Below are 25,744 nucleotides of genomic sequence, written 5' to 3' on the forward strand. Positions count from 1 at the left end.
GTGGTATAGGTCTTGTCCCAGTGGGGACTCCACGAGGACTAACTAGAAGTTTCTGAGCTCAACTGCCAGCAGGTTCCGAGCTCTACTGTTGGAAGGTTCCGAGCTCTGATGTCATGACGTCAGAGTACAGGAGAGAAGCCTGAGTATAGTATCAGACACATACAGTAAGGTAAGTTAAAGGGAATTATATATCTCAATGTAAGGGACAATCCGGAGGTACCGCCACATAGGCCCCCCCAGAATTCACTTTAACGAAAGTCCAAGGATGAGATGGTCTGACGAGCTGGTGGTTTCGGCGGTCGTGCTGTCTCGGCTTGGCGAGCGAGTTCCGAAGATGCTGCTCCTGAGGGGATCCGTACATGCGTCATGGCGAATAAAGTGTATCCGTCAGGCGAAGGACCATGGAGACGTGCGAAACAACAGGCCTTGTCAGAGTGACGGGCAGGTTGGGCGGACGCAGGCGATGACTCTGTTGATGTTGGAACAAGTCCTTGTTATAACGAACTCTGCAGGAATGCCAAATGAACGTTCCAGAAGGGCTTGACAGGTGAGGTGAGTGAACTCGCCGACAGCTGAGCGAAACCTTCAGGAGGCTGGAACACGCAGAACGGTGTGTGCGATAGTGCTACGACGTTAACACAATGGAGGGTGAAGAGTTGCTGCATTGATCAGTGATCGATGAGGCCAGCAACTTTCACGTGGTTGATCACGGCTGCAGGATGCCCGTTGGACCTGTCCTCGATGTATGCAGCTTCAGTAGATGTTTGCATTTGTTAAAGGGAAAACTGGAGAAAGGGCGGCAATGGTCCGGGTTGTTATTGCTTTCAGGAGGGGTTAACTCTGCCTGGAGGGCGGCAACACTTGTAACAGTTGTAGATTTAGGAGAAAACAGCCGGGAGGGCGACACGCCTTTTGTTCACGCTGAATCATGTAGTAGGTAAAACAACCAGCAGGCTGAAGGGCTGGTGCATCGTCGGCAGAGAAGGAGTCTTCATTTTTCACGAGGGATGGGTCCTCGTGGTTCGCAAGTGATGGGTCCTCATGTTTCGCGGGGGTGAGTCCTCGTGGTATCCCCGCAGGGCGTGCTCCGATTTGGTGGGCCCGAACATGCTGTACCCCACGCTTGGAGAGATTTATACTTGCTGTCGCTGTGGACGTAAAGGCGGACGATCCGTGTGGCGGTAGGATAGACGTGTATGGGGACCATGAGCAAGTGCGTGGGCGCCGCTGCATCGATGTTCTTGTCGAACGGGGCTTCTACCGGTATAAAGCACGAGGGAGAATGTGGCTCCCTGGATTGCGGTAGCGACAGCAAAACGGCTGGTGCTTCCATGGCGTGCTTCTTTTGTGAAAATTGCTCACAAAATAAACGAACGGGGTCCGCTTGAGGTTTGTCCGTGTCAAACGGGATCTGCTCCAGGCTGCGCTTACCTTGCAAATACGTTCGCAAAGACAGGGTCGCCTTTGGCTGAGTGAGGCGGTTGCTGTTCCGTGGTTGTTCGTTGGTTGCGCGTTGGTCGTCTTGTGAGAAGACGAGGTTCAGGCACGCGTTGCTACCGTGAAAATCATTCACGGATACGGGTTCACCAATTGTAGTGTTGGAATTGATGATCTCCCGTACTCACATCGTTGGGTCACCAATGCATCGGTTGGTGTTCGTCAGTCGTCTTCTGTGAAGATGAGGGTCAGGCTGCGCGTTGCTACCGTGAAAATCGTTCACGAATACGGGGTCACCAATTGTAGTGTAGGAATTGAAGAGCTCCCGTACTCACGTCGTTGGTTCACCAATGTAGCGGTTCGTGTAGATCGCCACTAAATAAGAGAGTTTGATTTCGACGAACTATTAACAAGTTGTTTATTTACAGGAACAGACTATTACATCAGGTAAGATGGCAGGTAAGATGGCTGACTGTAGGAGCAGCGTGGTATAGGTCTTGTCCCAGCGGGGACTCCACGAGGACTAGCTAGAAGTTTCCCAGCTCAACTGCCAGCAGGTTCCGAGCTCTACTGTTGGAAGGTTCCAAGCTCTGATGTCATGACGTCAGAGTACAGGAGGGAAGCCTGAGTATAGTAACAGACACATACAGTAAGGTAAGTTAAAGGGAATTATGTATCTCAATGTAAGGGACAACCGGCAGTACTGCCACAATGTCCTCTTGTTCTTGAATCCTCCACAAGCAGAAATAGTTTCTCTGTTTCTACTCCATCGGATCCTTTTACATTTTAAACACCTCGATCAGATCACCCCTCAATCTCTTATACTCAAGGTAACACAAGCCTAGTTTATGCAAGCTGTCCTTGTAATGGAGATAGAGAGATTTTTGAACAATGAGGGAGTGAAGGGTTATGGGGAGCGGGCAGGGAAATGGAGCTGAGCCCAAGATCTGATCAGCCAGGATCTCATTAAATGGCAGAGCAGGCTCGAGGGGCCAAATGGCCGACTCCTGCTCCTATTTCTTATGTTCTTATCTTTAACCCTGTAAACCCTGATCTAATTCTGGCGAATCTGTGCCGCAATCCCTCCAATGCCGATATATCCTTCCTGACCTTGTATCCTGGCCAATATTTATCCTTCAACCAAGATCATCAAAACAGATGATCTACTCATTTATCTCATTGATGTTACTGGGATCTTGCTGTGCGCAAACTCCTTTCCTGTTTCCTACATTACAGCAGTGACAACTCTTCAAAAAATATTTAATCGGCTGTAAAGCGCTTTGCAAAACTGAAAGGTCGTGCGAGGCACTATAGAAATGAAAGTTGTTTCGTTTTTATCTCACTTATTTTAATCTCCTGATAACCTTCTATCTTTTTTCGCTCTTTCATTTTTAAAGACGCAGTTATTGGTACCGTGTAAATACATTTAGCAAATGGGGCAGAGTTTGTGTCCACTTTTGGTTTTGTTAAAGTTTCAGGAGAACTTTGCGAAACTGACTGGCTATTTGTACATTGAGTGAAAGTTAGGCTGATCCGGGCTCGCATCATGAGTACACTCAGCTCAGGAGAAGTTGTGTTTTTTCCAATTGCCGCAGCCTTAAGCTGGGTATTTCCTGCTCCATTGCATCACGGTTGCCGGTGGTGTTGGCCTGATCTTTATATAGAGCTGGTGTGTAGCTGCAGGGACACAAAGCACTGAGAGAGCTGAGAGACAGACGGCTGGTCCCAACAAAGCTCCGACTGACACCTGAGACCATGAGTAGTGAGCAGAAGATGCTGGACATTGAGAATGGAGGAGTGGTTCTGGTCAGACCGTCAGACTCGAAGAGGAGCTGTTTCTGGCCGGCTCTCTGTGCGATGGCTGTTCTGGGCTTGCTGGCTGTGTCTTCCTACCTCTTACTCTGTCAACTTGGAGTTCTACCTTCAAACCAGGTGCGTAGCTGTACTTTGGAAAAGCGAGATCAAATTCCGCCGTGTTGCCTTTCCCCGGTTTCCTTTCAGTCCTCGGAGAGGCTGCTTTAAGTGTGGTGTAAAGCTGGGGAGTTATTTCAGAGCTTGCCTCCGCTGTTCCAGCTGTGAAACAATAATCTGTTCAACCAGTTGATCCAGGTGTTGACTTTTGCTGCTCTGCACACCTGGGCGCGCTCTGTATTGGGAAGTTGCAGCGATTCAATCCTCAATCCTGCATTTTATTCAGTCAGTGCTCTGATAAACTCTTTCTCTGCTGTCAATGTGGAGTGTGAGAGTCAGCCCGAGTCTGGACAGCCCCAGTGTCTCTGTGTAATGCTCATAAGCTGCCTGTAGATCCGGCTTGAACCTTTGTACTGAAGGTCGCCATGTGTTTCATGGACATTTGCGGTGAATTTCACATTTTAATCGCTTTCCTTGTTTTCTGTCTGAAGGTGGTAACACGGAAGTCTGAGACTGCCCGATTCCAGGATTTAGGGAATCATTCGCCCCTGGCAAACGTCGCTATTAACAGTGGTGAGTGCCCTCTCCAACAATCTCTCTCTCTCCAACAATCTCTCCCTCTACAACAATATCTCTCTCGCTATCAATCTTTTTAACTCTATCAAACTCTCCCTCTCTCTCTATCAATCTCTCTCAATTAATCTCTCTCTCTCTCTCTCTCCCTATCTATCAAATTCTCTATCTCTCCATCTCTAGGTCTCTCCATCAATACCTATCAATATATCAATCTCACTAACTATCTCTTTTTCCATATTTCTCGCTCGCGATCTCTCTCTACCTCCATCTCTCTCTCAATCTCTCTCTATCTCTCCCTCTCTCCATCTCTTTCTCCATCTATCTATCAATCTCACTATCTATCTCTCCATCTCTCTCACTCCATCTCTCTCTCTATCTCTATCTCTCCCTCTCTCCATCTATCTCTCTCACTCTGTCTCTCCATCTCTCTATCAATCTCACTATCTCTCCCTCTCTCCATCTCTTTCTCCATCTATCTATCAATCTCACTATCTATCTCTCCATCTCTCTCACTCCATCTCTCTCTCTATCTCTATCTCTCCCTCTCTCCATCTCGCTCTCTCACTCTGTCTCTCCATCTCTCTATCAATCTCACTATCTCTCTCTCTCTCTCTCGTTGTCAGTCAGTTTTTGTTGCATGTACATCATGATAGCGACTGAGTGTCCGGCCTTTCTTTTCCAGGTCTGCCTCCTCTCATGAAGCAATTGGGAAACGACCCGAGGGGGAAAATCGCAGCTCACCTGACAGGTAGGAGGCTGTTCTTAACGTTATTAATAACTCCATGTCCTGAAGGTAGCCACTCCCACTGTACCACAGGAACAATTTGCAGGGCTCTGGGGAAAAGCAGAGGGATTGGGATTAATTGGCTAGCTCTACCAATGAGCCGGCATGGGCACGATAAGTCAAATGGTCTCCTTGTGTGCTGCATCATTCTCTGAATCCCCGGGTGGCAGGAGGTCTCAGCCCATCACTAAAGTGCGCATTCTTGATGTGTGCGCTGAAAGTGGCAGTGGGCTATTTCATTGCAGTGAGCCTATGATCCAAACCCAATCTTGTTCTCACATGGCACAGAATTCACTGGATTGCAATCAGTCCTGGTCAATATTTATCCCTCAATCAACATCACCAGAACAGGGTATCTGGTCACTATCACATTGCTGTTTGTGGGAGCTCGCTGTGCGCAAATTGCCAGCCGTGTTTCTTACAGTACAACAGTGACTACTCTTCAAAAGTATTTCATTGGCTGTAAAGCGCTTAGGAACGTTCTGAGATGTGAAAGGCGCTACAGAAATGCCAGTTGTCTTTTTTCTTTACTCCATCCTTACGATGTTCCCTCTCTCTCTCCCCTCAGCTTCTTCAACCCACAAAGGAAAGGTGATTTGGCAGAATGATGCGGACTCCACCTTCACCAAGGGGGTGGAGTTCAGGGACAACAGTCTGGTCATCACCACCCCTGGTCAGTACTTTGTCTACACCCAGGTGGTCTTCTACAGCAAGGGATGCCGGGACAAGAGCATCTTTCTGAGCCACGAACTCGCCAAGCTCTCGTCGAGCTATCCGGAGGAAACCCTGCTGCTGAAAGCCACCAAGTCGGCCTGCCACTACGGCCAACACGGAGAGCCCTGGTACAAGACCTCCTACCAGGGAGCCGTATTTGAGTTTGATGCGGGAGATCAGATCTTCTCCAGGGTTAGTGAGGAGGCACTGGGATATGTAGACTCCGCCCAAGGAAAGAGCTTCTTTGGAATATTCGCGTTGTGAGGAGTTCGAGTTTCTTCTTGCGAATGATGAGCAATGATGACTGATCGAGAACTTCCAATTGAAATACAGTGGAAAGTGTTCAGGGCACATTGTCCTATCCGGCACTAATGGGACAAAGAGACTAATGTCTCCGCTATTTTATTGAGAGACTTGTTGCGGGAGAAAATATCAAATGTGTTGAGGTTGGAGGATTGGGTAGTGCGGTGGGTGATCACACTGACCTTTCACCTCTGCCATTCCAGGGTCACGGCCAACACAGACCGTTATTGAGCAGAGCGATTCTGTGCAACTCCTTAATTTACTTGATATTTATTGTTATTAATGTTATTTAAGCTGGTACTCCTCAGGGAGAGAGTAATTAGACAAACCCAAGAGCTAACAAGTGGGGAATCAGTTCTGATATTCAGACTGGTTAACCCGTGTGATCAGTTATTGGTCCTTGAAGAGTATGGGCTCTGCCTTGCCATCTATGTCTGTTCCAATATATCTATACTATCTCCGTGGGCCTTCAGTGATGGTATTGGTGGAAAGTCCCTGAGTTTTCTGTTTGGCGATGATGGTCAGCCAAGCTCCCAGCAATCAACTGACTTTCCGCCTCTACAACCCGATTGGTCACCTTTACACGGGATACTACTTTTCTAGAGTGTGATGGGTCGACACTTAACCAATTAAAAAGAAAAAAGAGTATTCTACAACACTACGAAAATTGCCCCCCAAAATATAATCTGGAATGTTCAACTGTTGAATATTAATTGTGGCGGATTGCCAGAAATATATGTTTTATGGAAAAATGTGACATCTGTTTTAAAGATGTCTTTCAGTGGCATAAATACTGTCAAGTTTAGGATGTTTCTGATGGATTTAAGTTATTATTTAAATATATTTATTAATTGATTTATTTATATTATTTATATTATTTACTGGTGAGCTGTTGGATGGGATTGAATAAAATATTTTAATGACATGAAATGATTCTGTCTAATTATTGCACGTTGGTTTCCATTCAGTGCTTTTCATGAAAAATGATTTCAGTTGAGGGAAGGAATTTTATTAGTTTACAACCTGCAATTCAGATAGAGGATCATTAGATTGGAAATCTGAGAGAGGATCAGTAGATTGGGAATCTGCGAGAGGGATCAGTAGATTCAGAATATGAGAGAGGATCAGTAGATTCAGAATATGAGAGAGGGATCAGTAGATTGGGAATATGAGAGAGGATCACTAGATTCGGAATATGAGAGAGGATCAGTAGATTGGGAATCTGAGAGAGGGATCAGTAGATTGGGAATCTGAGAGAGGATCAGTAGATTGGGAATCTGAGAGGGGGGGAACAGAAGGTTGGGAATATGAGAGAGGGGATCAGTCGATTGGGAAGCTGAGAGATGATCAGCAGATTAGAAATCTGAGAGAGTATCAGTAGATTCGGAACTTGAGAGAGGGTCAGTAGATTGGGCATCTGAGAGAGGATCAGCAGATTAGTAATCTGAGAGAATATCAGGAGATTGAGAATTTGAGAGAGGGTCAGTAGATTGGGAATCCGTGTGAAGTGACAGGTTAGGGGCCTTCTCTGTGTGAGATGACAGTTCCTGGTATGCCTCTAATTAAAGAACCAACTGTAGGAAATTCCTCCCCAACTCCATAAGTCAATGAAGATAGGTGCAGGATATAATTGCTTACTGGAGTTAGGAGATCTGCTGTATTGGGTTTAGTCATTAAATTGTACAAACTGCTGACTTGGGCCTGAGAGGGCAACGGGGGCTGAATTAAAGGAATTTAAAGGTGGGTACGATCTTCAACATCGAACAGGAGGGGACTGATAGTCATCACAATGTCACCATTCACAACTTGCTTTACTCATGGCCAAACCAGCTGGCTCACTGATTGTTCCTCTAGCACAGCACCCCCGCTCACTTCTCCAACCCTCACTGGCCAGACAGAAATAGCTCAGCATTTAAGGCTGCTTTCAGAATTTACACACTTTTTATCTTTCCAATTTGCTGTTGCTGTGTCTGGGACAGGTTACTCTCCTCAGCATTGTCTCAATGGGTCATACCTCTCGCCTCTGAGTCAGAAGGGCGAGAGTTCAAGTCCCTCTCCAGAGACTTGAGCCCACAATCCTTCCTGACACACCAGTGCCAGTACTGAGGGAGTGCTGCACTGTTGGAGGTGCCGTCTTTTGGATAAGATGTTAAACCAAAGCCCTGTCTGCCCTCTCGGGTGGACGCAAATGATTCCACGGCACTATTTTGAATAAGAGCAATGTGATTCTCCCAGTAGTGGGGAAGCTTTTAGAAATGATAATTCAAAATTAACAATCACTTGGACAAGTGTGGATTAATTAAGGAAAGAAAGCATGGATTTGTTAACGGCAAGTCATGTTTAACTAACTTGATTGAGTTTTTCGTTGAGGTAACAGAGTGGCTTGATGAGGGCAATGCAGTTGATATGATGTACATGGACTTCCAAAAGGCGTTAGATAAATTGCCGCATAATATGCTTGCCAGCAAATTTGAAGCCCGTGGAACAACAGCGACAGTGGCAGCATGGATACAACATTGGCAAGAGACAGGATACAGAGAGTAGTGGTGAACAGTTGTTTATCGGATTGGAGGAAGGTTTACAGTGGTGTTCCCCAGGGGTCGGTGCTAGGACCACTGCTTTTCTTGCTATATATTAATGACTTGGACGTGGTTGTATAGGGCACAATTTCAAAATTTGCTGATGACACAATACTTGGAAATATAGTGAACAGTGAGGAGGACAGTGATAGGCTTCAAGAATTACAGACAGGCTGGTAAAGTGGGCGGACATGTGGCAGATGAAATTTAACACAGAATATTGCAAAGTGATACATTTTGGTAGGAAAAGGAGGAGAGGCAACATTAACTGAAAGGTACAATTCTAAAGGATGTGCAGAGTGACCTGGGGGTATATGTATACAAATCATTGAAGGTGGCAGGGCTGGTTGAGGAAGCGGTTAAAAAAAAGCAGATGTGATCCTGTGCTTCATAAATAGAGGTATAGAGTACAAAATTGTGGAAATTATGGTGAACCTTAATAAAACACTGGTTTGGCCTCAACTGGAGTATTGTGTCCAATTCTGGGCATCGCACTTTAGGAAGGATGTGAAGGCCTTAGAGACAGTACAGAGAAGATTTATGAGAATTATTCCAGGGATGTGGGACTTTAGTTACGTGGATAGACTGGAGAAGGTGGGTTTGTTCTCCTTGGAGCGGAGAAGATTGAGAGGAGATTTGACAGAGGGGTTCAAAATCATGAGGGGTCTAAACAGCGTAGAGAGAGAGAAACTTTTCCCATTGGTGGAAGGCTGGAGAACCAGAGGACACAGATTCAAGCTGATTGGCAGAAAAACCAAAGGCGGCGTGAGGAAAAACTTTTTTGCACAGCGAATGCTTATGATCTGGAATTCTCTGATTGAAAGGCTGGTGGATGCAAATTCAATCGTGGCTTTCAAAATGGAATTCGATAAGTTCCTGAAGGAATATAATTTGCAGGGCTGCGGGGAAAGGGCAGTGGAGTGGGACTAGCTGATGCTCTTGCAGTGAGCCGGCATAGGCTTGATGGGATTTATGGCCTCTTGCTGTGCTGTAGCCTTTCTATGATTCTATGATTATGTGGGTGTCCTGGGCAATATTTATCCCTCAATCAACATCACCAAAACAGATTATCTGGTAATTATCTCATTGTTGTTTGTGGGAGCTTGCTGTGCACCAAGTGGCTGCTGCATTTCCTACTTTACAACAGTGACGACACTTCAAAGTACTTAATTGGCTGTAAAGCACTTTGGGATTTCCTGAGGTCATTAATGTTGCTATATAAAGCATGTTCTTTCTTCACTCATCCAATCCAGATCCCAATGTAAGAATGATAATCTAGGCTGACATTTCAGTGCAGTGCTGAGGGAGCGCTGCACTGTCAGAGTTGTCGTATTTCAGATGAGCCATTAAACCAAAGCCCTAGTTGGTTCAGGTGCATGTGAAAAATCCCATGACACTCTTTGAAAAAGAGACATGGGGGCTGAACTTTGTCTTGCAACAGTGCATTGCTTGATTTTCTGTCCATTTAATTCCCAGACATTAGGAGCATGGGAAGAGGAGAAGACCAATCAGCCACTTGAAACTATTCTGCCATTCAATGTCTGATCTGTATCTTAACATCATTTATCCACGTTTGCTTCATATCCCTTGATACCCTTAGCTAGCAAAACTCTATCGACCTCAGTTTTTGAAGTTTCAATTGACCAATAATCCACAGCCATTTGGGGATAAAGTTTCAGATTTCCACAACCCTTTGTGTGAAGAAGTGTTTCCTGATTTCACTCCTGATTGGCCAGCCTCTAAATTAAAATTATGTCTCCTTGCTTTGGACACCCCCACCAAGAGGAAATAGTACCTCTGTTGGATTAACTCTAAGATCTGTTAGGCTTCATACTAACTCCTTCGCTTTCTGGGAATTAACTGTTCACTGTGTAAAATGAAAAAAAACATTGATTAATAATTTACTTCCCCATTTCTAGAAAGCAGATTGAAGAACATTGTTTTTGGACAAGAGAGAGTCAGAGAAAGGACACTTATATTATTTGAGGTGAATCAGGCTATAGTTGGGATGAACTTTCTTTCTAAATCCTAGGGAAGTACTGTAAGGGTTAAATGTAGATAAAGTCCTTCTGCTGCTAATCCATTATGCCCAGGTCAGAGGCTGATTATTCTGCAGTGAGTGTCTCACCTCCTGACTCCGCAAAGCATTTCCACCATCTACAAGACACAAGTCACGAGCGTGATGCAATACTCTCCACTCGCCTGCATGAGTGCAGCTCCAACAACACTCCAGGACAAAGCATCCTGCTTGATTAGCACCCATCCACCACCTTAAACATTCACTCCCTCCACCACCAGCGCACCGTGCCTGCAGTGTATACCATCTACAAGTTGCAGTGCAGCAACTCACCAAGGCTTCCATGTCAGCACCTCCCAAACCCGCGACCTCTACCACCTAGAAGGACAAGGGCAGCAGGTGCATGGGAACACCACCACCTCCAAGTTCCCCTCCAAGTCACAAACAATCCTGACTTAGAAGAATATCACCGATCCTTCATCGTCACTGGGTCAAAATCCAGGAAATCCCTCACTAACAGCACTGTGGGAGCACCTTCACCACATGGACTGCAGCGCTTCAAGAAGGAAGCTCACCACCACATTCTCCAGGGCAATTTGAGATGGGCAGTAAATGCTGGCCTTGCCAGCGATGCCCACATCCCAGAATGAATGAAAAAAATATCATTACTGTCCCAGGTAAGAGTTAACGCAGGCTAGATGTAGAGTAATACTGCCTGGTCAAGATCACCTGGAACATAGGAACACAGGAACAGGAGGAGGCCATTCAGCTCCTTGGGCCAGTTCTGCCATTCAGTCAGATCCTGGCTGATCTATATCTCAACTCCATTTACCCACCTTTGCTCCATATCCCTTGATACCCTTACCCAACAAACATCTGTCAATCTCAGTCTTGAGAGCTCCAATTGCCCCCCAGAATCCATAGCCTCTGGGGAAGAGAGTTCCCGATTTCCACTATCCTTTGTGTGAAAAGTGCATCCTCACATCACCCCTGAACAGCCTCACTCTAATTTTAAGATGATGTCCTCTTGTTCTTGAATCCTCCACCAGCAGAAATAGTTTCTCTGTTTCTGCCCCATCGGATCCTTTTACATGTTAAACACCTCGATCAGATCACCCCTCAATCTCTTATACTCAAGGTAACACAAGCCTAGTTTATGCAAGCTGTCCTCCTAATGGAGATAGAGAGATTTTTGAACAATGAGGGAGTGAAGGGTTATGGGGAGCGGGCAGGGAAATGGAGCTGAGCCCAAGATCTGATCAGCCAGGATCTCATTAAATGGCGGAGCAGGCTCGAGGGGCCAAATGGCCGACTCCTGCTCATATTTCTTATGTTCTTATGTTTAACCCTGTAAACCCTGATCTAATTCTGGCGAATCTGTGCCGCAATCCCTCCAATGCCGGTATATCCTTCCTGACCTTGTATCCTGGCCAATATTTATCCTTCAACCAAAATCACCAAAACAGATGATCTACTCATTTATCTCATTGCTGTTTCTGGGATCTTGCTGTGCGCAAACTGCTTTCTTGTCTCCTACATTACAACAGTGACAACTCTTCAAAAAGTATTTAATCGGCTGTAAAGCGCGTTGGGACACTGAAAGTTCGTGAGAGGCGCGAGAGAAATGAAAGTTCTTTCGTTTTTATCTTAATTTGTTTAATCTCCTGATAACCTTCTATCTTTTTTCTCTCCTTCATTTTTAATGACGCATTGGTACCGTGTAAATACATTTAGAAAATGGGGCAGAGATTTGTGTCCACTTTTGGTTTTGTTAAAGTTTCAGGAGAACTTTGCGAAACTGACTGGCTATTTGTACATTGAGTGAAAGTTAGGCTGATCCGGGCTCGCATCATGAGCACACTCAGCTCAGGAGAAGTTGTGTTTTTTCCAATTGCCGCAGCATTAAGCTGGGTATTTCCTGCTCCATTGCATCACGGTTGCCGGTGGTGTTGGCCTGATCTTTATATAGAGCTGGTGTGTAGCTGCAGGGACACAAAGCACTGAGAGAGCTGAGAGACAGACGGCTGGTCCCAACAAAGCTCCGACTGACACCAGAGACCATGAGTAGTGAGCAGAAGATGCTGGACATTGAGAGTGGAGGAGTGGTTCTGGTCAGACCGTCAGACTCGAAGAGGAGCTGTTTCTGGCCAGCTCTCTGTGCGATGGCTGTTCTGGGCTTGCTGGCTGTGTCTTCCTACCTCTTACTCTGTCAACTTGGAGTTCTACCTTCAAACCAGGTGCGTAGCTCTACCTTGGAAAAGCGAGATCAAATTCCGCCGTGTTGCCTTTCCCCGGTTTCCTTTCAGTCCTCGGAGAGGCTGCTTTAAGTGTGGTGTAAAGCTGGGGAGTTATTTCAGAGCTTGCCTCCGCTGTTCCAGCTGTGAAACAATAATCTGTGTTTAACCAGTTGATCCAGGTGTTGACTTTTGCTGCTCTCAACACCTGGGCGCGCTCTGTATTGGCAAGATGCAGCGATTCAATCCTCAATCCTGCATTTCATTCCGCTTTAGCCGAGCGATTTAGTGAGCAGCAGTCAGTGCTCTGAGAAACTCTTTCTCTGCTGTCAATGTGGAGTGTGAGAGTCAGCCCGAGTCTGGACAGCCCCAGTGTCTCTGTGTAATGCTCATAAGCTGCCTGTAGATCCGGCTTGAACCTTTGTACTGAAGGTCGCCATGTGTTTCATGGACATTTGGGGTGAACTTCACATTTTAATCGCTTTCCTTGTTTTCTGTCTGAAGGTGGTAACACGGAAGTCTGAGACTGCCCGATTCCAGGATTTAGGGAATCATTCGCCCCTGGCAAACGTCGCTATTAACAGTGGTGAGTGCCCTCTCCAACAATCGCTCTCTCTCCAACAATCTCTCTCTCACCATCAATCTTTTTAGCTATATCAAACTCTCCCCCTCTCTCTCTATCAATCTCTCCCTATCAATCTCTCTCTCTCTCTTTGTCTCTCTATTTCCCCCTCTCTTTCAATTTCCCTATCTCTCCATCTCTAGGTCTCTCCATCAATACCTATCAATATATCAATCTCACTATCTATCTCTCTTTCTCGATTTCTCGCTCGCTATCTCTCTCTACCTCGATCGCTCTCTCCATCTCTCTATATCTCCCTCTCTCCATCTCTCTCTCTATCAATCTCTCTCTCCAATTCAATTCAATTCAATTCAAATCGCTTTATTGGCATGACAAGGTACATCTTATGTTGCCAAAGCATCGAAAAACATTTATGGTTGAACACATAAACGCAGGTCTATCCATACAGTGTATAAACAGATATATCCCTGAGTGTATAAATATACATTCATATAATTGGTATATACTCTTTTCTTAGATTTAATGGTTGTCCCTCTGTTTATGGCAAGCTGTAACATAGTGTGCCGCTAAGGTTACACAATTAATCTGTTCCCCTAGTCTGTATGGGAGTTTTTGGTCGTCATTCAAACTTCTGAATTCAGGGCATATTTTTGTGAATTTTGGGTAGAAATTCTCCCTTATGCACTGATATTTTCTACAAGCTCACTATCTATCTCTCCATCTCTCTCACTCCATCTCTCTCTCTATCTCTATCTCTCCCTCTCTCCATCTCTCTCTATCACTCTGTCTCTCCATCTCTCTATCAATCTCATTATCTCTCTCTCTCTCTATCTCTCTCTCTCTCGTTGTCAGTCAGTTTTTGTTGCATGTACATCATGATAGCGACTGAGTGTCCAGCCTTTCTTCTCCAGGTTTGCCTCCTCTCATGAAGCAGGTGGGGAACGACCCGAGGGGAAAAATCGCAGCTCACCTGACAGGTATGAGGCTATTCTTAACGTTATTATTAACTCCGTGTCCTGAAGGTAGCCACTCCCACTGTAGCAGAGGAACAATTTGCAGTGCTCTGGGGAAAAAGCAGAGGGATTGGGATTAATTGGCTAACTCTACCAATGAGCTGGCATGGGCACGATAAGTCAAATGGCCTTCCTGTGTGCTGCATCATTCTCTGAATCCCCGGGTGGCAGGAGGTCTCAGCCCATCACTAAAGTGCTCATTCTTGATGTGTGAGCTGAGAGTGGCAGTGGGCTATTTCATTGCAGTGAGCCTATGATCCAAACCCAATCTTGTTCTCACATGGCACAGAATTCACTGGATAGCAATCAGTCCTGGTCAATATTTATCCCTCAATCAACATCACCAGAACAGGGTATCTGGTCACTATCACATTGCTGTTTGTGGGTGCTTGCTGTGCGCAAATTGCCTGCCGTGTTTCCTACAGTACAACAGTGACTACTCTTCAAAACTATTTCATTGGCTGTAAAGCGCTTAGCAACGTTCTGAGATATGAAAGGCGCTATAGAAATGCCAGCTGTCTTTTTTCTTTATTCCATCCTTACGATGTTCCCTCTCTCTCTCCCCTCAGCTTCTTCAACCCACAAAGGAAAGGTGATTTGGCAGAATGATGCGGACTCCACCTTCGCCGAGGGGGTGGAGTTCAGGGACAACAGTCTGGTCATCACCACCCCTGGTCAGTACTTTGTCTACACCCAGGTGGTCTTCTACAGCAAGGGATGCCGGGACAAGAGCATCTTTCTGAGCCACGAACTCGCCAAGCTCTCGTCGAGCTATCCGGAGGAAACCTTGCTGCTGAAAGCCACCAAGTCGGCCTGCCACTACGGCCAACATGGAGAGCCCTGGTACAAGACCTCCTACCAGGGAGCTGTATTTGAGTTTGATGCGGGAGATCAGATCTTCTCCAGGGTTAGTGAGGAGGCACTGGGATATGTAGACTCCGCCCAAGGAAAGAGCTTCTTTGGAATATTCGCGTTGTGAGGAGTTCGAGTTTCTTCTTGCGAATGACGAGCAATGATGACTGATCGAGAACTTCCAATTGAAATACAGTGGAAAGTGTTCAGGGCACATTGTCCTATCCGGCACTAATGGGACAAAGAGACTAATGTCTGCGCTATTTTATTGAGAGACTTGTTGTGGGAGAAAATATCAAATGTGTTGAGGTTGGAGGATTGGGTAGTGCGGTGGGTGATCACACTGACCTTTCACCTCTGCCATTCCAGGGTCATGGCCAACACAGACCGTTATTGATCAGAGAGATTCTGTGAATCTCCTTAAATTACTTGATATTTATTGTTATTAATGTTATTTAAGCTGGTACTCCTCAGGGAGAGAGTAATTAGACAAACCCAAGAGCTAACAAGTGGGGAATCAGTTCTGATATTCAGACTGGTTAACCCGTGTGATCAGTTATTGGTCCTTGAAGTGTATGGGCTCTGCCTTGCCATCTATGTCTGTTCCAATATGTCTATACTATCTCCGTGGACCTTCAGTGATGATATTGGTCGAAAGTCCCTGAGTTTTCTGTTTGGCGATGATGGTCAGCCAAGCTCCCAGCAGTCAACTGGCTTTCCACCTCTACAACCCGATTGGTCATCTTTACACGGGATACTACTTTTCTAGAGTGTGATGGGTCGACACTTAACCAATTAAAAAGAAAAAAGAGTATTCTACAACACTACGAAAATCGTCCCCCAGAATATAATCTGGAATGTTCAACTGTTGAATATTAATTGTGGCGGATTGCCAGAAATATATGTTTTGTGGAAAAATGTGACATCTGTTTTAAAGATGTCTTTCAGTGGCATAAATACTGTCAAGTTTAGGATGTTTCTGACGGATTTAAGTTATTATTTAAATATATTTATTAATTAATTATTTATATTATTTATTTATATTATTTATATTATTTACTGGTGAGCTGTTGGATGGGATTGAATAAAATATTTTAATGACATGAAATGATTCTGTCTAATTATTGCACGTTGTTTTCCATTCAGTGCTTTTCATGAAAAATGATTTCAGTTGAGGGAAGGAATTTTATTAGTTTACAACCTGCAATTCAGATAGAGGATCATTAGATTGGAAATCTGAGAGAGGATCAGTAGATTGGGAATCTGCGAGAGGGATCAGTAGATTCAGAATATGAGAGAGGATCAGTATATTGGGAATCTGAGAGAGGGATCAGTAGATTGGGAATATGAGAGAGGATCAGTAGATTGGGAATCTGAGAGAGGATCAGTAGATTGGGAATCTGAGAGGGGGGGATCAGAAGGTTGGGAATATGAGAGAGGGGATCAGTCAATTGGGAACCTGAGAGAGGATCAGCAGATTAGAAATCTGAGAGAGTATCAGGAGATTGGGAACTTGAGAGAGGGTCAGTAGATTGGGAATCCGTGTGAAGTGACAGGTTAGGGGCCTTCTCTGTGTGAGGTGACAGTTCCTGGTATGCCTCTAATTAAAGAACCAACTGTAGGAAATTCCTCCCCGACTCCATAAGTCAATGAAGATAGATGCAAGAGATAATTGCTTACTGGAGTTAGGAGAGGATCAGTATATTGGGAATCTGAAAGGGGGGGATCAGAAGGTTGGGAATATGAGAGAGGGGATCAGTCGATTGGGAACCTGAGAGAGGATCAGCAGATTAGAAATCTGAGAGAGTATCAGGAGATTGGGAATTTGAGAGAGGGTCAGTAGATTGGGAATCTGTGTGAGGTGACAGGTTAGGGGCCTTCACTGTGTAATTTTGCAGGTCATGGGTTTTCGCTGTGTGAGATGACAGTTCCGGGTATGCCTCTAATTAAAGAACCAACTGTAGGAACTTCCTCCCCGACTCCATAAGTCAATGAAGATAGATGCAGGAGATAATTGCTTACTGGATTTAGGAGATCTGCTGTGTTGGGTTTGGTCAATAAGTTGTACAAACTGCTGACTTGGGCCTGAGAGGGCAATGGGGGCTGAATTAAAGGAATTTAAAGGTGGGTACGATCTTCAATATCGAACAGGAGGGGACTGATAGTCATCACAATGTCACCATTCACAACTTGCTTTACTCATAGCCAAACCAGCTGGCTCACTGATTGTTCCACCAGCACAGCTCCCCCGCTCAATTCTCCAACCCTCAATGGCCGGACAGAAATAGCTCAGCATTTAAGACTGCTTTCAGAATTTACACACTTTTTATCTTTCCAATTTCCTGTTGCTGTGTCTTGGACAGCTTACTCTCCTCAGCATTGTCTCAATGGGTCACACCTCTCGCCTCTGAGTCAGAAGGGTGTGAGTTCAAGTCCCTCTCCAGAGACTTGAGCCCGCAATCCCTCCTGACACACCAGTGCCAGTACAGATGGAGCACTGCACTGTTGGAGGTGCCGTCTTTTGGATAAGATGTTAAACCAAAGCCCTGTCTGCCCTCTCGGGTGGACACAAAAGATTCCACGGCACTCTTTTGAATAAGAGCAATGGGGTTCTCCCAGTAGTGGGGAAGCTTTTAGAAATGATAATCCGGGACAAAATTAACAATCACTTGGACAAGTGTGGATTAATTAAGGAAAGCCAGCATGGATTTGTTAAAGGCAAGTCATGTTTAACTAACTTGATTGAGTTTTTCGCTGAGGTAACAGAGTGGGTTGATGAGGGCAATGCGGTTGATATGATGTACATGGATTTCCAAAAGGCGTTAGATAAATTGCCGCATAATATGCTTGCCAGCAAATTTGAAGTCCGTGGAACAACAGCGACAGTGGCAGCATAGATACAACATTGGCAAGAGACAGGATACAGAGATTAGTGGTGAACAGTTGTTTATTGGATTGGAGGAAGGTATACAGTGGTGTTCCCAGGGGTCGGTGCTAGGACCACTGCTTTTCTTGCTATATATTAATGACTTGGACGTGGGTGTACAGGGCACAATTTCAAAATTTGCAGATGACACAATACTTGGAAATATAGTGAACAGTGAGGAGGACAGTGATAGGCTTCAAGAATCATTGTCAGGCTGGTGAAGTGGGCGGACATGTGGCAGATGAAACTTAACACAGAAAATTGCGAAGTGATACATTTTGGTAGGAAAACGAGGAGAGGCAACATAAACTGAAAGGTACAATTCTAAAGGATGTGCAGAGTGACCTGGGGGTATATGTACACAAATCATTGAAGGTGGCCGGGCTGGTTGAGGAAGTGGTTAAAAAAAGCATATGTGATCCTGTGCTTCATAAATAGAGGTATAGAGTACAAAATTGTGGAAATTATGCTGAACCTTAATAAAACACTGGTTTGGCCTCAACTGGAGTATTGTGTCCAATTCTGGTCATCACACTTTAGGAATGATGTGAAGGCCTTAGAGACAGTACAGAGAAGATTTATGAGAATTATTCCAGGGATGTGGGACTTTAGTTACGTGGATAGACTGGAGAAGGTGGGTTTGTTCTCCTTAGGGCAGAGAAGATTGAGAGGAGATTTGACAGAGGGGTTCAAAATCATGAGGGGTCTAAACAGCGCAGATAGAGAGAAACTTTTCCCATTGGTGGAAGGCTGGAGAACCAGAGGACACATATTCAAGGAGATTGGCAGAAAAAAGCAAAGGCGACATGAGGAAAATCTTTTTTGCACAGCAAGTGCTTATGATCAGGAATTCTCTGATTGAAAGGATGGTGGAGGCAAATTCAATCGTGGCTTTCAAATGGAATTGGCTAAGTTCCTGAAGGAATATAATTTGCAGGGCTGCGGGGAAAGGGCGGTGGAGTGGGACTAGCTGATGCTCTTGCAGTGAGCCGGCATAGGCTTGATGGGATTTATGGCCTCTTGCTGTGCTGTAGCCTTTCTATGATTCTATGATTATGTGGGTATCCTGGGCAATATTTATCCCTCAATCAACATCACCAAAACAGATTATCTGGTAATTATCTCATTGTTGTTTGTGGGAGCTTGCTGTGCACCAAGTGGCTGCTGCATTTCCTACTTTACAACAGTGACGACACTTCAAAGTACTTAATTGGCTGTAAAGCACTTTGGGATTTCCTGAGGTCATTAATGTTGCTATATAAAGCATGTTCTTTCTTCACTCATCCAATCCAGATCCCAATGTAAGAATGATAATCTAGGCTGACATTTCAGTGCAGTGCTGAGGGAGCGCTGCACTGTCAGAGTTGTCGTATTTCAGATGAGCCATTAAACCAAAGCCCTAGATGGTTCAGGTGCATGTGAAAAATCCCATGACACTCTTTGAAAAAGAGACATGGGGGCTGAACTTTGTCTTGCAACAGTGCATTGCTTGATTTTCTGTCCATTTAATTCCCAGACATTAGGAGCATGGGAAGAGGAGAAGACCAATCAGCCACTTGAAACTATTCTGCCATTCAATGTCTGATCTGTATCTTAACATCATTTATCCACGTTTGCTTCATATCCCTTGATACCCTTAGCTAGCAAAACTCTATCGACCTCAGTTTTTGAAGTTTCAATTGACCAATAATCCATAGCTATTTGGGGATAAAGTTTCAGATTTCCACTACCCTTTGTGTGAAGAAGTGTTTCCTGATTTCACTCCTGATTGGCCAGCCTCTAAATTAAAATTATGTCTCCTTGCTTTGGACACCCCCACCAAGAGGAAATAGTACCTCTGTTGGATTAACTCTAAGATCTGTTAGGCTTCATACTAACTCCTTCGCTTTCTGGGAATTAACTGTTCACTGTGTAAAATGAAAAAAAACATTGATTAATAATTTACTTCCCCATTTCTAGAAAGCAGATTGAAGAACATTGTTTTTGGACAAGAGAGAGTCAGAGAAAGGACACTTACATTATTTGAGGTGAATCAGGCTATAGTTGGGATGAACTTTCTTTCTAAATCCTAGGGAAGTACTGTAAGGGTTAAATGTAGATAAAGTCCTTCTGATGCTAATCCATTATGCCCAGGTCAGAGGCTGATTATTCTGCAGTGAGTGTCTCACCTCCTGACTCCGCAAAGCATTTCCACCATCTACAAGACACAAGTCAGGAGCGTGATGCAATACTCTCCACTCGCCTGCATGAGTGCAGCTCCAACAACACTCCAGGACAAAGCATCCTGCTTGATTGGCACCCATCCACCACCTTAAACATTCACTCCCTCCACCACCAGCGCACCGTGCCTGCAGTGTATACCATCTACAAGTTGCAGTGCAGCAACTCACCAAGGCTTCCATGTCAGCACCTCCCAAACCCGCGACCTCTACCACCTAGAAGGACAAGGGCAGCAGGTGCATGGGAACACCACCACCTCCAAGTTCCCCTCCAAGTCACAAACAATCCTGACTTAGAAGAATATCACCGATCCTTCATCGTCACTGGGTCAAAATCCAGGAAATCCCTCACTAACAGCACTGTGGGAGCACCTTCACCACATGGACTGCAGCGCTTCAAGAAGGAAGCACACCACCACATTCTCCAGGGCAATTTGAGATGGGCAGTAAATGCTGGCCTTGCCAGCGATGCCCACATCCCCAAACAAATAAAAAAATATCATTACTGTCCCAGGTAAGAGTTAACACGGTTAGATGTAGAGTAATACTGCATGGTCAAGATCACCTGGAACATAGGAACACAGCAACAGGAGGAGACCATTCAGCTCCTTGGGCCAGTTCTGCCATTCAGTCAGATCCTGGCTGATCTATATCTCAACTCCATTTACCCACCTTTGCTCCATATCCCTTGATACCCTTACCCAACAAACATCTGTCAATCTCAGTCCTGAGAGCTACAATTGCCCCCCAGAATCCATAGCCTCTGGGGAAGAGAGTTCCCGATTTCCACTATCCTTTGTGTAAAAAGTGCATCCTCACATCACCCCTGAACAGCCTCACTCTAATTTTAAGATGATGTCCTCTTGTTCTTGAATCCTCCACCAGCAGAAATAGTTTCTCTGTTTCTACTCCATCGGATCCTTTTACATTTTAAACACCTCGATCAGATCACCCCTCAATCTCTTATACTCAAGGTAACACAAGCCTAGTTTATGCAAGCTGTCCTCCTAATGGAGATAGAGAGATTTTTGAACAATGAGGGAGTGAAGGGTTACGGGGAGCGGGCAGGGAAATGGAGCTGAGCCCAAGATCTGATCAGCCAGGATCTCATTAAATGGCGGAGCAGGCTCGAGGGGCCAAATGGCCGACTCCTGCTCATATTTCTTATGTTCTTATGTTTAACCCTGTAAACCCTGATCTAATTCTGGCGAATCTGTGCCGCAATCCCTCCAATGCCGGTATATCCTTCCTGACCTTGTATCCTGGCCAATATTTATCCTTCAACCAAAATCACCAAAACAGATGATCTACTCATTTATCTCATTGCTGTTTCTGGGATCTTGCTGTGCGCAAATTGCTTTCTTGTCTCCTACATTACAACAGTGACAACTCTTCAAAAAATATTTAATCGGCTGTAAAGCGCGTTGGGACACTGAAAGTTCGTGAGAGGCGCTATAGAAATGGAAGTTCTTTCGTTTTTATCTTAATTTTTTAAATCTCCTGATAACCTTCTATCTTTTTTCTCTCTTTCATTTTTAATGACGCATTGGTATTTGGGGCAGAGATTTGTGTCCACTTTTGGTTTTGTTAAAGTTTCAGGAGAACTTTGCGAAACTGACTGGCTATTTGTACATTGAGTGAAAGTTAGGCTGATCCGGGCTCGCATCATGAGCACACTCAGCTCAGGAGAAGTTGTGTTTTTTCCAATTGCCGCAGCATTAAGCTGGGTATTTCCTGCTCCATTGCATCACGGTTGCCGGTGGTGTTGGCCTGATCTTTATATAGAGCTGGTGTGTAGCTGCAGGGACACAAAGCACTGAGAGAGCTGAGAGACAGACGGCTGGTCCCAACAAAGCTCCGACTGACACCAGAGACCATGAGTAGTGAGCAGAAGATGCTGGACATTGAGAATGGAGGAGTGGTTCTGGTCAGACAGTCAGACTCGAAGAGGAGCTGTTTCTGGCCGGCTCTCTGTGCGATGGCTGTTCTGGGCTTGCTGGCTGTGTCTTCCTACCTCTTACTCTGTCAACTTGGAGTTCTACCTTCAAACCAGGTGCGTAGCTTTACTTTGGAAAAGCGAGATCAAATTCCGCCGTGTTGCCTTTCCCCAGTATCCTTTCAATCCTCGGAGAGGCTGCTTTAAGTGTGGTGTAAAGCTGGGGAGTTATTTCAGAGCTTGCCTCCGCTGTTCCAGCTGTGAAACAATAATCTGTGTTTAACCAGTTGATCCAGGTGTTGACTTTTGCTGCTCTCAACAACTGGGCGCGCTCTGTATTGGCAAGTTGCAGCGATTCAATCCTCAATCCTGCATTTCATTCCGCTTTAGCCGAGCGATTTCGTGAGCAGCAGTCAGTGCTCTGAGAAACTCTTTCTCTGCTGTCATTGTGGAGTGTGAGAGTCAGCCCGAGTCTGGGCAGCCCCAGTGTCTCTGTGTAATGCTCATAAGCTGCCTGTAGATCCGGCTTGAACCTTTGTACTGAAGGTCGCCAAGTGTTTCATGGATATTTGGGGTGAATTTCACATTTTAATCGCTTTCCTTGTTTTTTGTCTGAAGGTGGTAACACGGAAGTCTGAGACTGCCCGATTCCAGGATTTAGGGAATCATTCGCCCCTGGCAAACGTCGCTATTAACAGTGGTGAGTGCCCTCTCCAACAATCGCTCTCTCTCCAACAATCTCTCTCTCACCATCAATCTTTTTAGCTATATCAAACTCTCCCTCTCTCTCTCTATCAATCTCTCTCTCTCTCTTTGTCTCTCTATCTCCCCCTCTCTTTCAATTTCCCTATCTCTCCATCTCTAGGTCTCTCCATCAATACCTATCAATATATCAATCTCACTATCTATCTCTCTTTCTCTATTTCTCGCTCGCTATCTCTCTCTACCTCGATCTCTCTCTCCATCTCTCTATATCTCCCTCTCTCCATCTCTCTCTCTATCAATCTCTCTCTCCATCTATCTATTAATCTCACTCTCTATCTCTCCATTTCTCTCACTCCATCTCTCTATCTCTATCTCTCCCTCTCTCCCTCTCTCTCTATCACTCTGTCTCTCCATCTCTCTATCAATCTCATTATCTCTCTCTCGCTCTATCTCTCTCTCTCTCGTTGTCAGTCAGTTTTTGTTACATGGACATCATGATAGCGACTGAGTGTCCAGCCTTTCTTTTCCAGGTCTGCCTCCTCTCATGAAGCAGGTGGGAAACGACCCGAGGGGAAAAATCGCAGCTCACCTGACAGGTACGAGGCTATTCTTAACGTTATTAATAACTCCGTGTCTTGAAGGTAGCCACTCCCACTGTAGCACAGGAACAATTTGCAGGGCTCTGGGGGAAAAACAGGGGGAGTGGGATTAATTGGCTAGCTCTACCAATGAGCCGGCATGGGCACGATAAGTCAAATGGCCTCCTTGTGTGCTGCATCATTCTCTGAATTCCCGGGTGGCAGGAGGTCTCAGCCCATCACTAAAGTGCTCATTCTTGATGTGTGAGCTGAGAGTGGCAGTGGGCTATTTCATTGCAGTGAGCCTATGATCCAAACCCAATCTTGTTCTCACATGGCACAGAATTCACTGGATAGCAATCAGTCCTGGTCAATATTTATCCCTCAATCAACATCACCAGAACAGGGTATCTGGTCACTATCACATTGCTGTTTGTGGGAGCTTGCTGTGCGCAAATTGCCTGCCGTGTTTCCTACAGTACAGCAGTGACTACTGTTCAAAACTATTTCATTGGCTGTAAAGCGCTTAGGAACGTTCTGAGATGTGAAAGGCGCTATAGAAATGCCAGCTGTCTTTTTTCTTTATTCCATCCTTACGATGTTCCCTCTCTCTCTCCCCTCAGCTTCTTCAACCCACAAAGGAAAGGTGATTTGGCAGAATGATGCGGACTCCACCTTCGCCGAGGGGGTGGAGTTCAGGGACAACAGTCTGGTCATCACCACCCCTGGTCAGTACTTTGTCTACGCCCAGGTGGTCTTCTACAGCAAGGGATGCCGGGACAAGAGCATCTTTCTGAGCCACGAACTCGCCAAGCTCTCGTCGAGCTATCCGGAGGAAACCTTGCTGCTGAAAGCCACCAAGTCGGCCTGCCACTACGGCCAACACGGAGACCCCTGGTACAAGACCTCCTACCAGGGAGCCGTATTTGAGTTTGATGCGGGAGATCAGATCTTCTCCAGGGTTAGTGAGGAGGCACTGGGATGTGTAGACTCCGCCCAAGGAAAGAGCTTCTTTGGAATATTCGCGTTGTGAGGAGTTCGAGTTTCTTCTTGCGAATGACGAGCAATGATGACTGATCGAGAACTTCCAATTGAAATACAGTGAAAGTGTTCAGGGCACATTGTCCTATCCGGCACTTATGGACAAAGACACTAATGTCTCCGCTATTTTATTGAGAGACTTGTTGCGGGAGAAAATATCAAATGTGTTGAGGTTGGAGGATTGGGTAGTGCGGTGGGTGATCACACTGACCTTTCACCTCTGCCATTCCAGGGTCACGGCCAACACAGACCGTTATTGGTCAGAGAGATTCTGTGCACCTCCTTAAATTACTTGATATTTATTGTTATTAATGTTATTTAAGCTGGTACTCCTCAGGGAGAGAGTAATTAGACAAACCCAAGAGCTAACAAGTGGGGAATCAGTTCTGATATTCAGACTGGTTAGCCCGTGTGATCAGTTATTGGTCCTTGAAGTGTATGGGCTCTGCCTTGACATCTATGTCTGTTCCAATATGTCTATACTATCTCCGTGGACCTTCAGTGATGATATTGGTGGAAAGTCCCTGAGTTTTCTGTTTGGCGATGATGGTCAGCCAGTGCTGTAAAACTCTGTGACTCTATGACTCTAGGCTCCCAGCAGTCAACTGGCTTTCCACCTCTACAACCCGATTGGTCATCTTTACACGGGCTACTACTTTGCTAGAGTGTGATGGGTCGACACTTAACCAATTAAAAAGAAAAAAGAGTATTTTACAACACTACGAAAATCGTCCCCCAAAATATAATCTGGAATGTTCAACTGTTGAATATTAATTGTGGCGGATTGCCAGAAATATATGTTTTATGGAAAAATATGACATCTGTTTTAAAGATGTCTTTCAGTGGCATAAATACTGTCAAGTTTAGGATGTTTCTGACGGATTTAAGTTATTATTTAAATATATTTATTAATTGATTTATTTATATTATTTATTTATATTATTTATATTATTTACTGGTGAGCTGTTGGATGGGATTGAATAAAATATTTTAATGACATGAAATGATTCTTTCTAATTATTGCACATTGGTTTCCATTGAGTGCTTTTCATGAAAAATGATTTCAGTTGAGGGAAGGAATTTTATTAGTTTACAACCTACAATTCAGATAGAGGATCATTAGATTGGAAATCTGAGAGAGGATCAGTAGATTGGGAATCTGCGAGAGGGATCAGTAGATTGGGAGTGTGAGGGAGTGGACAAGTAGATTGGGAATCTAAGAGAGGATCAGCAGATTGGGAATCTGAGACAGGATTAGTCATTGGGATTCTGAGAGAGGGATCAGTAAATTGGGTATCTGAGAGAGGATCAGTAGATTCAGAATATGAGAGAGGGA

General features: G+C 45.0%; 3 protein-coding genes across 3 annotated transcripts; all 3 read left to right on the forward strand.

The window, feature by feature from the left end:
* Positions 1–4,611: 4,611 nt before the first annotated feature.
* On the forward strand, positions 4,612–5,686 carry LOC147096212 (tumor necrosis factor-like). Its single transcript, XM_085974117.1, has 2 exons — positions 4,612–4,672; positions 5,277–5,686. The coding sequence occupies exons 1-2, from the start codon at positions 4,621–4,623 to the stop codon at positions 5,684–5,686; spliced, it is 462 nt and encodes a 153-aa protein (XP_085830243.1). The 5' UTR covers positions 4,612–4,620.
* A 6,695-nt stretch (positions 5,687–12,381) lies between these two features.
* On the forward strand, positions 12,382–15,130 carry LOC147096213 (tumor necrosis factor-like). Its single transcript, XM_085974118.1, has 3 exons — positions 12,382–12,599; positions 14,036–14,115; positions 14,721–15,130. The coding sequence occupies exons 1-3, from the start codon at positions 12,382–12,384 to the stop codon at positions 15,128–15,130; spliced, it is 708 nt and encodes a 235-aa protein (XP_085830244.1).
* Positions 15,131–23,324: 8,194 nt separating this feature from the next.
* On the forward strand, positions 23,325–24,400 carry LOC147096214 (tumor necrosis factor-like). The gene is made up of 2 exons (XM_085974119.1): positions 23,325–23,385; positions 23,991–24,400. Exons 1-2 carry the CDS (start codon positions 23,334–23,336, stop codon positions 24,398–24,400), a joined length of 462 nt encoding a protein of 153 aa, XP_085830245.1. The 5' UTR covers positions 23,325–23,333.
* The last annotated feature ends 1,344 nt before the right edge of the window (positions 24,401–25,744 follow it).

The sequence above is a fragment of the Somniosus microcephalus genome, unplaced genomic scaffold, assembly GCF_052327205.1.
Source record: "Somniosus microcephalus isolate GS21.2 unplaced genomic scaffold, FLI_Smic_1.0 unresolved_chr1, whole genome shotgun sequence".
Taxonomy (NCBI): Eukaryota; Metazoa; Chordata; class Chondrichthyes; order Squaliformes; family Somniosidae; genus Somniosus; species Somniosus microcephalus.

Excerpts from the sequence above, each read along its gene's own strand:
- LOC147096212 (XM_085974117.1), top strand. The coding sequence starts at position 4,621 with ATGAAGCAATTGGGAAACGACCCGAGGGGGAAAATCGCAGCTCACCTG. Across the intron at positions 4,673-5,276 it reads AATCGCAGCTCACCTGACAG|CTTCTTCAACCCACAAAGGA; the intron begins GTAGGAGGCTGT and ends CTCTCCCCTCAG.
- LOC147096213 (XM_085974118.1), top strand. The coding sequence starts at position 12,382 with ATGAGTAGTGAGCAGAAGATGCTGGACATTGAGAGTGGAGGAGTGGTT. Across the intron at positions 12,600-14,035 it reads AAGCGAGATCAAATTCCGCC|CCTTTCTTCTCCAGGTTTGC; the intron begins GTGTTGCCTTTC and ends CTGAGTGTCCAG. Across the intron at positions 14,116-14,720 it reads AATCGCAGCTCACCTGACAG|CTTCTTCAACCCACAAAGGA; the intron begins GTATGAGGCTAT and ends CTCTCCCCTCAG.
- LOC147096214 (XM_085974119.1), top strand. The coding sequence starts at position 23,334 with ATGAAGCAGGTGGGAAACGACCCGAGGGGAAAAATCGCAGCTCACCTG. Across the intron at positions 23,386-23,990 it reads AATCGCAGCTCACCTGACAG|CTTCTTCAACCCACAAAGGA; the intron begins GTACGAGGCTAT and ends CTCTCCCCTCAG.